This window comes from Malaclemys terrapin, chromosome 9 (genome assembly GCF_027887155.1).
Source record: "Malaclemys terrapin pileata isolate rMalTer1 chromosome 9, rMalTer1.hap1, whole genome shotgun sequence".
NCBI classification, from domain to species: Eukaryota; Metazoa; Chordata; order Testudines; family Emydidae; genus Malaclemys; species Malaclemys terrapin.
Genome location: NC_071513.1, coordinates 93455574 through 93469299, shown reverse-complemented (window position 1 = coordinate 93469299; position 13726 = coordinate 93455574). Strand labels below are relative to the sequence as shown.

Sequence of the window (13726 nt, the reverse complement as noted above, 5' to 3'; positions counted from 1 at the left end):
CTAGTCGTTTTTTTTGTTTGTTTGTTTTTGTTTTTAGTGTCTCCTTCAACTAAGCAAAGTATGGTGGGAACATCAAGGGACATTTCAGAAGCATCTGCAGTGAAAGAGAGTATCTCTAATGTAAATAACCAGTAATCTCAAGATGTGGTTGAGTTGTTAAAATGGACCAGAAGGAATGAAACATAAACCAAGAAAGGAAACCAATTCTGTTTGCATAGTATGTGTGTCATGAAAATACTGTATGAAGTTCTCTCAGTTTCACTGTTGTGTTTGGAATATTATTGAACACCTCATCTAGTCATAGAAAAGTCTTGATAGTTCAACATTTTTTAAAGCATAAACACATTCAGTTAGGTGATGGTGCAAAAATGGGCTTTTAGGTGAGATTTTCATGAAAATGATGGCAGAAGGTTTTTGAAAGGAGTTTCAAGGATAAGAGACTGCAGGGCAGAAGCTGATGAAGAGGAGATACAGTAGATGCACATACACCACTCAGCATGGATGCATTTGTCTGATTATCTAACAAATCAATGCTAATATACAGAAATTAATTTTGTCATCTTGTCGCAATGAACCAATGGAGCTTTTATTCCCCCATGTGGAGAGTTGGTTAATTAGTATCACTGTAAGGTGTCAGCTAACATTTCCATTGCCGGCAATTTGCTCCAGGTTTCTGCATTTTTTTAGAAAGGGAAATATCTTCTCCTCTCCTTGGCATCCAGGTATACCTGTGTAGTGGGTGTTGATGGGGTTAAGACGTTTTGACTTATCGGCATCTATAGAACCAGTTTTTATTACTGCTGATACTGACTACCAGACTGAGAGGATGAGATGGAAGAGAATTCTATTAGTGGTAGTTATAAACTCATGTTTACAAACATCACCTATTTGCCATCAATTTGATGATCTAGGCCCCTGTCCAAAGTCCATTGAAGGTAATCGAAATATTGACCTCAGTGGGCTTTAAATATTTGTATATGGTAAAGGGATTATCTATTTTTTGCCTTTGCACTCGTTTGTTAAGTTAGGTCAACTATAATACAGACAGTCAAACTGAAAGAGACATAAAAACAGAAAAACTGCAATACTATGTAACCTCTGCTTTGAATCTACCAGCTCCTGGAACTCAGAACTCTACTACAACAGTAACAGTCAGAGCCCTCTGACACCATTTCTCAGCATGCTTGGAGTCAGGAGTGGGGACAGAATGGACTAGAAACTCTTGGTGAAGCCAAGAGGGAGGCTTCTGCATGGTGTGATATGGACAAATGGTTTGGTGAGCAAGGGCTGCTCAGCCCCTCCGTGGGAGGATGCAGCCTGACTCAGAGGCAGAGCCCAAGTTTCGTTTCAGTTTTGAGCTTTGAGTTCGGGAGCTGAGAGAGAAGCAGAACAGCCCAAGGAGTCTCTGATTTACTCCTCCGCCCCACAAAGGAAGCCTTTTAACTGCTGTGGGTTCTAGTACATGGGAGGAGCAGTTCCAGCCCTGCAGAGTACATAATCCAGAATGGCTGAGATCCGACCCGGCGCTAGTTACTGAGAGCCAGCCAAGATCTCCACAGGCAAGGAGAGGATCCTGCCCTACTCTGAGGAAAAGACAAAGTAAGGGGACTCCTTGCTGTTCAAGCCAGCCAGTATTCACAACACTTGTCTCCAGACTCACCCTCAGCATACTGTCCACATTGGAAGGTGCCAGGGAGGGATCTGGGGGTTGAGATAAGTTGTGTATATTGGAGGTTGGGGAATTTGTGGATGTGTTAGTACTTATTAACCCTAACACTTTCCTTCCCCGAATAATATATTCCTGTTCCCAATAAAGTTCCCTTGTTATACTGTTATTTTGGGGTGGTGTCAATTATTTGCTGGGGTTTGTGTTGATGTACTTCATTGTTTCTTGTGTACTGGGTTCTATGCTCCTATCCAGCAGTGGTAGCATTATTTGTTTTCCCAAGGGACAGCACCCCTAATGTGTCAGGCTAAGTGAGGAGTCACCAGGCATCACTAAAAAGAAACCAGCCCATTCAAGGAAAGGGGGGAGGGATAGCTCAGTGGTTTGAGCATTGGCTTGCTAAACCCAGGGTAGTGAGTTCAATCCTTGAGGAGGCCACTTGGGGATCTGGGGCAAAATCAGTACTTGGTCTTGCTAGTGAAGGCAGGGGGCTGTACTCAATGACCTTTCAAGGTCCCTTCCAGTTCTAGGAGATGGGATAGCTCCATTAATTATTTATTAATATTATTATTATAAGCACCAGGGAGAAGACTTGAGCTACATCTTGTGGAGGAGGAGGACGACTACACTTGATCATTGTGGAAGTGTAAAGAACTGGGGACATAAAAACTGTCCATGAAAGGTTATATATTCACCGGAATATTCATAGTTTGTAAAACTTCACAGAAACCTGAGTCATTTGGTTGAGGACTTGTATTCAGTTTGGAATAATATTTCCCCTCTGCTTTGTTTACAGACATACGGGGTGGTTAAGCACTGGAATAAATTGCCTAGGGAGGTTGTGGAATCTCCATCATTGGAGATTTTTAAGAGCAGGCTAGACAAACACCTGTCAGGAATGGTCCACATAATTAGTCCTGCCATGAGTGCAGGGGACTGGACTAGATGACCTCTCGAGGTCCCTTCCAGTTCTATCATTCTGTGATTTCTGGGTTTTTGTTTAAATGCACACACATTTTATTTTAACTTCAATGAAAGGTTTAGTTCAGGTTTGGACCAAGATTCGGCATGGTTTTTATTTTGTCTGATCCTCTTTTCCATAACTCCTTGCCATCTTTTCTCCAAACTAAAAAATAATCTTCAAACTATAGTGAGATGCTCTTTGTGTAATTAAGTGAAATATTAGGGAATGTGGCCAAGAATTCTTGGAAGCTGTGGTCTTTAAATACAGTGACGAAAATGTTAAATTCTGGGCCATTAGTGTACATCTTGTTTTCAAGGTTAAACAACTGCCACATGTGAGGTCAGAAAGGAATTTTCCCTCAGGTCACATTGACAATGACCATGGGGTTTTTTTTCTCCTTCCTCTGCAGCATCTGGGTGTGGGTCACTTGCCAGGATTATCTGGGTATATATCTCACTTCACCATTTCTCTGACATTGTGAAGACCTCAGACACTGGGACACCTCATTCCCTCCTATTCTCTGTCTGTGGCACATAACAATTTAGTCTCCTGTGGGATGTAATACTTTGGTCTCAGTTCCATTGTTGGACTCAGTGTGTAGGCACTAGGTGGGGTTGACCTGTGATACACAAGAGGTCAGACTAGATGATCAGGTGATCCCTTTTGGCCTTAAGCTCTATGACTCTAAACAAAAGAATATGTATATCATTACAGAGAATTCATTAAAACTAATAACAAAAGCAAATATCAGCAACAGCGTCTTAGAGCAAGCAATGGAAATCATCCCCACTTGATACAAGAGAGTAGCAGAGACAAACAAATCAGTAACCATCAGACTAACAGGCTCAGTTTACACAGAATGAAGATGATAACAATACTGGCACAGTCATCAAAAGAAAAGACAAAACATCAGGTTCAATGTATTAGGTTCTAAGAGCTTGGAGTCCTGACTCTGCTCCTTTTCCTATTCTGTGGAGCTCCCTTTCCCTCCCACCTCTGACTCAATCCCTTCACTACCCTCTCACCACAGCAAGCCAATAGCCTTATGTTCCTTCTATTTTATGCCCCCTGCCAAGCCTCCCCTCAGAACAGAATCACTTTGGACTTCTGCTAACAAGTCCCTACCCCCAATCTATCTTTCAAATGCCTTCTCTCAATATTGGCTCCTGATCTGAGGGGGTTGGGCTGAAAACACATCAGCTGGGGAAGTATGGCTTATCAGGCACACGTGATATAATAGATCAAAAAGGCACATGAATGGAATGTTTTCAAATTGCAGAGTCTGATAGGAAAAGGAACAAACTAAGTAAGGTTGGAAATGACTCCCCTGATACTGAGAAAATACAAAGACCTGGTCACTATTATGAACATCTGCAAAGCCACCTCAATGTCCTCCTTCCAACCCCTCCTTCAAATTCTCATTTGTAATGATGCCTAAAAGCTTAACAGTTAGGCAACAGGTGTTCAGAGATCACTGCCTATCATGCTGTCCAGTACCATTTCATTGTTTCCTTGTGCTCCCCTTCTCTTCATCCCCTTGTTGTCTCTTGTCTTATACTTAGATTGTAAGCTTTGGGGCAGAGATAACCTTTTTTAATATGTGTTTTAATAGTGCATAGCACAATGGGGTCCTGATCCATGTCTCAGACTCCATGCTGCTATTCAATTCAATATTATTAATAATAAAATAATGACTCAAAAATAAGAAAATTAAGAAGGCAGAACTGCACAGCAAAAACTGCGATAAAAAGTAAACTGGAAGAAAGAAAGTGGCTAGCTGAAAGAAAGAAAGAAAGAAAGAAAGAAAGAAAGAAAGAAAGAAAGAAAGAAAGAAAGAAAGACAGGACATGTACACATCATGCCTTCAAGAGAATCAAAAAAACATTCAAATAACCATCAATTTACAATATAAGGGCAGATTCAATTATAAGAACAGGAAGATGGATGGAAAATATCCAGTAGCTTTCAAACCTTGCCCTTCTTGATGATAATATCACCGTGGAAGAGGAAGGGAAAATATCAGGTTTAGGATTAGGGAACAGAGAATTGATTCATATAAAAAAAAATTCTAAATGAGTTTTCATCCAAAACTCAAATCAAACTTGAAAATAACCTTTTGTGAGGCAGGAAAAACTTCCTCACCCCATTATCATTCATCTTTGTCCAGGTTTCTGGTTAAGACTACAAGTAGAAAGCCCTAAAATTTCCTGGTGGAAGCTGCTCTTGTGTATTTCTAGTATGGCTGGGACCAGGAAATCTTGAGAGAGAGCATGTTATTGTGAGATTTTTCAATCAATGTTGCCAGATAATATAGATAAATAGATACTTTCCTAAACTAGACTGAACAAGCTTTTAAGGTTTGCTCATCACAGTAAGTTTATTATAAGGACATAATTATGTATGAAAATGATTAAAAATCAAAGGAACTTGAATTCCATCAGTTTACTACAGTTATACAGTCATCATTAATAATTATTTAATTGCATTACAATAGGTCCAACTGACATCGGGTCCTATTGTGCTAAGCACATACAGACAGGTAGTAAGAAACAGTTTACAAGCCATGTAGACAAGACAGACAAAGGAAGGATCACTATCCCCATTTTATAGATGGAAAACTGGGACACAAGGAGGTTAAGTAACTTGCCCAAGCTTGCCCAGGAAGCCTGTGGCAAAGCACAGCCTAACTGTCTTGAGTCCCAGTCTAGTGCCTTTGCTACAAAAGCCATCCTTCCTTTTCAGCTTAGATTCTAGAAAAGAAAAGTATAATATCGGTTCAAAGACCTAAGGATTAAGGATAAACACCAGCCTGCCAATAGTGACTGAGAAGTGATGCCTGAACTTCAGTGAATTTTGTCAAGTACTTTGATTGAGCTTGAGAATATGAGTCCAAATGAATATACAGGGAGAAATAATTTTTTCATGAAGAATATGTGCTTTATTGTGCACACACATTCTTCCTTCAAAAGACTGTAAATTACAGTATTTATGGAATCTTAATGATCTAACCACAGTTGGAGCTTGAAGGTCAAGGCTGCAAACTGCATCCTAAATTTCTGTTTACAGATGAAGTACGGTATTTATTGTGGCACTGCTTGTGCTGCTATAGTTAAAGGTCTGCCAGCGTTGCCATTATAAACCACTATTTCAGAGGTTTATAACTTGCCCATCAATCTTCGCACTGGGATGAAACACAGCACACAAGGTCTCAGCGGTGGGATTGATTTTTGTTGTTGTTGTTGTTTTCTTTACCAAATTACAAAAAGAAATTCATCTGGTAAGTTTTAAAGTTATGAGAGCAATAAAAGAAAGGTCACTTATTTCAAATACTTCTTAGTGTTCCTATTGTATAACCCAACTATAGCTTCAGTTTTAAGACACATTTTGCAGACTATTTATACATAATTACACCGGCTCTTAATTCTTTAAATAAGGAATTCTCCCCAGAAATCGTTAAAAATACTGCAAATAAAGTTGCATCAGTGGGTTAACATTTCCCTCCCAAAAGGAAGCTATGGTGCATCTTGTTGTTCTTAAAACAAAACAAAAAAACAAGGAAATCAGATTTCTAGTTGTAGGACCTGAGACTCTATTTTACACTAAGGATATATCTAAAGCTGGAGGATCAATTTAAAACGCACGTACATGCTAGCTTTGATAGTGCTAGTGTGCTACAAATAGTGCAGCCACAGTGGTGCAGGCTGGCTGCCCGAGTGTATACCTATGTTATCAGATGGGATTGCACATGAGTGGCTATTCTGCACCACTGTAGTTACACTGCTACTTTTAGCTCGCTATCTCAATCAAAACTAGCTTGTGTATGTCTAGCTAAGCTGGAAATTACACTTAAAGCTGCAGTATAGGCATAAGTCTCTTTTCCACTGCCCCGGCTATGTACAGGGGCTTTAAAGGGCACATAAATACAATTTACCATTTACTTAGTGTGAATGGGAATCAGGCCTGTTGTGTAAGGCACCTTCCTTTAAAATGGTTTGACAAGAGTCTTAGTCAAATGGCATTGTTGGGTTCCATGTTATTATTTCTTAGTGGCTCTGGATCCCATTTGCTTAGGGCTGGTCCACACTGGGGCGGGGGATTGATCTAGGAAACGCAACTTCAGCTATGAGAATAGCGTAGCTGAAGTCGATGTTTCCTACATCGAACTAAGTTTACTTACTGCGGGTCCACGCAGCGCAGGCAAGCTCCCCCGTCGGCAGCGCTTCCTCCTCTCAGCGAGCAGGAGTTCCGCAGTCGACGGGGGAGCACTTCTGGGATCGATTTATCGCATCCAGATGAGACGCGATAAATCGATCCCAGAAGATTGATCTCTACCCACCAAATCGGGCGGGTAGTGTGGACCTACCCTTAGTTTCCAAGGGCCTCCCAATACACTTCACTCATTCGGGGATCTGAGAATTAAACTTGGTCCTTCCCTTCTCATTTATATGACTGCGTGCTCACCAATGTGAGTAAGAGTCACACAAGCAGGTCCAAACTACCTATCGTCCATTCTCATAGTGCAGAAAATGACCGCTACAGAAGAGGGGAAGGGTTAAAGTCACTCTTTTAAAGGGTATGTATAAATAGTGTTATAAAAGGTGTGAATCATTTACTTCTGTAGTACACTACTGTATATGCTAGGCAGAACACTTCAGAGCAAAGCAACACTCTGACAAAGCATGGAAGAAGGAAGTCACATCCAAAGTGTTGCCACAAAACAAAGCATGATCATGGTCCACTTTTTAAATCTTAAGTCTAACTTACTGAAACCAGAAAGAGAAAAGTTACAGAATTTTCATTTTAGTAAGGCTTTTGAGACAGTCCCACATGACATTCTCATAACCCTAGGTACTCTAGATGAAATTACTAAAAGGTGGGTGCATAGCTGGTTGACAATTGTACGCTAAGAGTAGTTATCAATGGTTTCCTGTCAAACTGTGAAGATGTATCAAATGGGGGTCTGTCCTGGGTCCAGTACTATTCAACATTTCCATCAATGATCTGGATAATGGAGTAGAGATTATGCTTATAAAATCTGCAGATGACATGAAGTTGGGAGGAGTTGCAAGCACTTTAGAGGACAGGATTAGAATTCAAAACAACCTTGACAAATTGGAGAATCGGTCTGAAATCAACAAAATGAAATTCAATAGAGACAAGTACAAAGTACTACACTTAGGTAGAAAAAAATCAAATGCCTACAAAATATGGTCTATCAGTCTTTCTTTGGTGAACATCTTCTTTCATGCCACAAGCTCAACTACTGTGAGAATGACATTGATTGGTCCCACCGCAAATTTTACTCTTCTGTTAATATCCCCTTCATTATAGCTATAGGACTGATTCATTTCCATTCTAGCTCCTCCACAATTTACTTTTCTTATATGGTTACACCTGTTTAATACCATCCTCAATGCTTGGAATAATCTCCCTCCTTCTTAAGTACCAAACTTTCAACTCTCCTCCAAATACTCCCTGGAGGATTGAGAAAACCATAAAACAACATGATCACCACTAAGCAAGACTTAAATCCTAAACATTTGGATCTGGAAAGTTGCTTAGAACTATTTTAAAACAGTTTGTTTGGAATAGTCAAATGGTTGCCTTTAACCAAACATATTTTTTTTTAACTAAAAAGGAGTACAAATTTCTCCCACTACCAAGTCAACTCTAGAAGCTGAAGTGAGGAAGGCTCATTCTTCCTTCTCCAGAAGATGAAAGGTGGACTGCTTGAGCCATTTAAAGCTAGTCTGGACAAAGCACTTGAATATTCAATAGGGAACAATTTAGGTAAGGGGGAGATGAACTAATTGCCCCCAAAGTTCTAAAACTCTAGTTTCTAAGAGGGGGAAGTTATGGAAGATGGCTGACTAAAGCCTTACCATTCAGACCAAGGTACTCTCTTTATCCCTTTGAAAGTACATAGACAGGGAAAGATAGATTAGCACCTATGTGAAGATTTTATATAACACTATGTTGGATCTTCTGTAACTCAGTGTTGTTTAAAAATTTTTTGTAAAGTTTTTAATAAAACATTGAGAAGCATGTCAAATACCATTAGATTTCAAAATATTTTTTCTTTTGAAAGCTTGCTGTACCATCTAACATAAGTATCTGTCATGCTGCTTGAGTTCCTATAGCACAGAACATCTTGTTAGCAGTGATGTCATGACAGAAATGTTACAAAGATGCACTCTAATCACCTCCTGCACTGGTATGAATTTAAATTTTTTGCTGTAAGGATGATTTTTTTAAATTTACCTTTTATCTTGGATTCTCACTGAGACTTTTAAAAGAGGCATGACAGTTTTGAAAGCTAAGCAATGTGAGATGATTATTTTAGTTGGAATAAACGAATGGAGAACATACTGAACATCCTACCTGTAAAACCCTGGAGGAGCTTGTTGAACTAAGAAGTTTTTCTCCAGACCTTGGAGAACATCATTAAGCATTCTCACTCGGATAGGAGCTCTCTCCTTGGGGTCATTAGCTGGACGCATCTCATCTGACTGGAACAATTCTGCACTGTCCCTCAGTCTTGAAGCCATTGCCAGCAACTGACGGGTGTCTAGTTGGTCACCTAGTAATGATAACAGAAAGATACAGCTCTGTAAATGATTCAAAAGGCAATAATTTAATGCTGTCAATAAAATAACCTATACTTTTTTAAAATGGCCACGTTGTCTTAGGCTGGAAACAAAGGCATCTCTGGTGGAGTTAAAACCATGGATCAATGGAGCCTATAATCAATTTCACATGTACAATAATTTTTGCAGCAGTACCAACTTGTGCAGTGATCTCTTAAAATCTTACAAGCTAAGAAGCGTCAGACCTGGCCAGTATTTGCATGGGAACCCCCCAAAGAAAACTTAGTTCTGCAAGAAGTGATGGTTAAATATCAGTAGCTGAAACTCTTCTTTCTGAGACAATACTGATCCAGTGCTGTTAGATACTGCTTCTCATGCCACAGATTCTGTATGTGTTAGTCTACTGCATCTGAAAACCTATCCCTATAGTATATAAGCACCAGCTCTTGCCCTTTCACCCTTTCCTCCCTCATAAAAAGCATAAAAGCATACACACCAGAGCAAGAATTTACTTGAATTCCATCTGTCATTCTAGAATACTAAGGGTACTTAAACTTTGTAGTCCATAAGGTTATCTTCCCTTTATTATATTCAGCAGTCATGCAAGGAACCTATAGGCCTGTATCTTATAAGACATTAGCTTCAGCAGTTATCATAATGCTTGAGGCCTATAAACTTTGGCACAGATAAACAGCCTAACATTAACCCCTAAGTTTGGGGAACAGAATAATCTCTCTCTTCTTAAGTAACAGTGAGGGGGAGTTTTGTCCCTAGTGACACCAGCCAATGACGGACACATGAGCTAACACCAGCTTTTGGAAAGAACATCTGACCACAAGAGTGCCATGGTAATGAATTGACGTATTTGATAATAAGCTGAGATCATTAATATACTAACCTATAGAAGGACATGCCAACATTAGTAGGGTGAGGAAATACAAATAAGGAAGAGGAGAGAAACCCCTATTGGCACTAGATATGGTGGTGTCAGCATCACATATTATGAAAGCTGTGTCTCAGCCTGTGTGTAGTAGGGGAGAAAGAGAGATGTGGCCCTTGAGACATGCCGGAATGATGGCCACTGGTGGTGATGAAGAGGAAGATAATGGCTAACATTTTGGGTTGTTCTGCAGGGGATGGTGTGAGTGTGGATGTTCAGATGTACCTTCTGTATTATCTCTATCTACAGAACTAGACTGTTTGTGACTTCGCTAAATGTATTAATAAATTATTCCAAATATAGAAGGTTTCCTATAATGTGAGTGTTGCAGCTGTTCACATCGGGGTTCCCAAATATATACTAATTTTAATTATACTGGGCCTGATCTTGGGACAAGAACCTGTCAACCCTCAAAGTGGTAACTGAGAATTCAAAAGTAATCGATAAATATAAATATATTTAATAATCTATAGATTGGGCTACAACTTCTTAAAGGTTAATTACATTTGTAGAAGGAGTTTGAAATGATTCCTCTAAGTTAAAACTGTACCAGTTAACAGAGTCTGCATTTACTTACAGTTTAACACTTTAATGGACATTGAAGTGTTATACTCCAATGAGCTCAGTGTTTTCAAAATTATTAACAACACAGTGAGAGTTAACCTGGCCTGATATTTGCCACCGACGGAGAAACTGAACAAATGAGAGCTTATACAAATGAACAGCACAGATTCAATTGAGATTGTTCCTGATTTACAGAGAAGGAAAAAAAATGAGATGCATGAATTGGAGAGTCTTCTGGCTTGTGCCGTGTATTCCCACCTGCAGTGCTGGTGAAGGGTATGCTCTCCTCTCAGTGCATGCACAGATCCGAGTAAGGTTCACAGAATCAACAATGTTCTGGTAAGCGCAAGATCTACCTGGCCTATTAATGATGGGAAATGAAACCAGCAATTCAAATAAACCTCAAAAATTTTAAATGCTAAATTTGATCCAAACAGAACTTCCAGGACTTTAGAAGTTTACCCATCAGTAGCTGAAAGTACAATCTTCAAATATTTTTGGATCTAAGATTTTAGCTCATGAGTATGTATAATTAACAGCAAGAGAAGAATACACAATTCCAAGATTACAAGTTAAAGGTACCAAAGTTGCTTGGTTAATAAATATAAACAGATATCAGAACTGCCACCAGAACCTCTTTGCATACATGGATGGGTGGACTTCGGTGGGAAGGGTGTGAAACCATGAGAGAAATAACATTATGAGGCTGAAGGATCCCCCTGAATTTCCCACTGTCTCTTTGCCCTGAACAGAGTACTTGCTATTGATTATATTTTACAAAGGGGGAGGGGAACTTACAGATCTCCCACACACTCTTCTTGCCGCTGCATTCAAATATGGTGCACTCTGGAGTGATCCAAAATGCATCATCATGGTGAAGAAGACAGCAGGTGGCATAGCAGAGGTTGCCACATTTGCTGAAGTATCAATATGAATTTCAACACAGGCAGAAGTCACTTTGACGGGAAAAAATGAGAGAGGGTGGGTTAGAGTCAGATTCGGTTTTGGGATAAGATTTCTTTGGGGCATAGAGGAAGGAGAGGTTGGGCTGTTTCTAACTTTTTTTAACCTGTTTGCTATTTCTTAATGAGGATGGATGATAAGCAGTGATCCTGTACCACTGTATTGACATAGTTATGGATTAGAACTGTGAAGTTTAGTTACACTGGTTTAGGGTTACCATTCGTCCGGATTTACCCGGACATGTCCTCCTTTTGTGTGCTAAAAATAGCGTCCGGGGGGAATTTGTAAAGCACTCACAATGTCCGGGATTTCCCCCTCCCCCGGCAGAGCGAGCGGCTGGGAGGGCTGCAGGAAAGTCCCGGGCTGGACTCCGGAGCAGCTTCCTCCTCCCACCCCCCCCTCCCTGTATTCTGAGCCGGCCGGCAGCTCCTCCTCCTGCAGCCCGCTCCGGCAGCCCTGTGCAGGGCCAGGGACCGGGTTTTGTGTTGTGCTGGGGAGCTCAGCCATGTGTCCAGCTGGCACAGAGCCCAACACCCTGTTCTGAGCAGCAGGGTAAGGGGGGGCAGGAGAAGGGACAGGGAGGTTCTGGAGGGGGCAGTCAAGAAACGGGGGGGGGCTTTTGGAGGGGAGTGGAGAAAGTTTTGGGCAGTCAGGGTACAGGTAGGGGGTAGGGTCCTGGGGGGCAGTTGGGGGGGGTCTTAGGAGGGGGCAGTTAGGGGACAAGGAACAGGGAGTCTTAGGTAGGGGGTGGGGTTCTGGAGGGCAGTTAGGAGCAGGGGTCCCAGGAGGGGGCAGTCAGGGGACAAGGAGCGGGGGGTAGGGGGCTGGGAGTTCTGGGGGGGAGCTGTCAGGGGGCAGGAGTGGGGAGAGGGGGGATCGGAGCAGTCAGGGGACAGGGAGCAGAGGGGTTTAGATGGGTTGGGAGTTCTGGGGGGGCTGTCAGGGGGCAGGAGTGTGGAGAGGGATCGGAGCAGTCAGGGGACAGGGAGCAGAGGGGTTTAGATGGGTTGGGAGTTCTGGGGGGGCTGTCAGGGGGCAGGAGTGTGGAGAGGGATCGGAGCAGTCAGGGGACAGGGAGCAGAGGGGTTTAGATGGGTTGGGAGTTCTGGGGGGGGCTGTCAGGGGGTGGGGAGTGGTTGGATGGGGCGTGGGAGTCCCAGGGGTCTGTCTGGGGGTGGGGGTGTGGATAAGGGTTGGGGCAGTCAGGGGACAAGAGGCAAGGAGGCTTAGATAGGGAGTGGAGTCCCGGGGGGCAGTTAGGGGCAGGGGTCCCAGGAGGGGGCAGTCAGGGGACAAGGAACGGGGGGAGGGTTGGGGGTTCTGGGGGGGCGGGAAGTGGGAGGGGCAGGGGCGGGGCTAGGGCGGGGCTCCTCCCGTCCTCTTTTTTGCTTGTTGAAATATGGTAACCCTACACTGGTTGACAACTCAATCAAATATTATTTGAAGGTATAAAATTTAATCATAAAAAGCAGAAAAAAATTGGAAAAATATGACATAAAAAATTAATGCTCTTAGCTATCCAAGCTTATCTTCTATTCATGTTGGGTCCCAACAGCACAGGTTTTAGGTTAGGTGCTAGATTTTGGCTGATTCTAAATGGTTTGCCATAGAGGCACACTTCATATGTCTCAAAGTATGTTAGACTGTATTAACCATCCTAAAGAATCAAATGACAGTGCAGTCTTTTCATAAAACTGTGAAGTTTAATGGAAGAGAAGCAATAATCTAATCACAAAATGTATAAACTAACAGAAGTTTAATCTTTATGCTACTATTTTCCTTTGTAAAATCTTTTACTTTACTCAGAACTCTTCTCTTTCCGCTAATAAGCAATCAGCAGCCAACTAGAACTTATTGGTGTGATAATGAAAAAGGGAAGAAATTTATGCTTTGACCTAGATTTACATGATGCTATCTCCTGCTGTTTTGAATGCAAAAGACGTGAGACAATATGCTGCATTTGGCTTTTGTGGCTTGTTGAAACAGCTTAACAGAATCACTGTGTTATTCCTCTCTTTTCACACATCCAGTAAAATATCTTA

At 41.5% G+C, this 13726-nt stretch overlaps 1 protein-coding gene across 6 annotated transcripts in view; it reads right to left on the bottom strand.

Annotated features, from left to right (window-relative positions):
- The window catches only part of NAALADL2 (N-acetylated alpha-linked acidic dipeptidase like 2), an 899698-nt gene that overhangs the window by 39325 nt on the left and 846647 nt on the right, over nucleotides 1–13726 (bottom strand). For all 6 annotated transcript variants that reach the window (XM_054039851.1, XM_054039853.1, XM_054039852.1 and 3 more), the window contains one exon: nucleotides 9012–9210. In XM_054039851.1, coding sequence (XP_053895826.1) covers nucleotides 9012–9210 — 199 coding nt within the window. The remainder of the gene's footprint in view (nucleotides 1–9011; nucleotides 9211–13726) is intronic.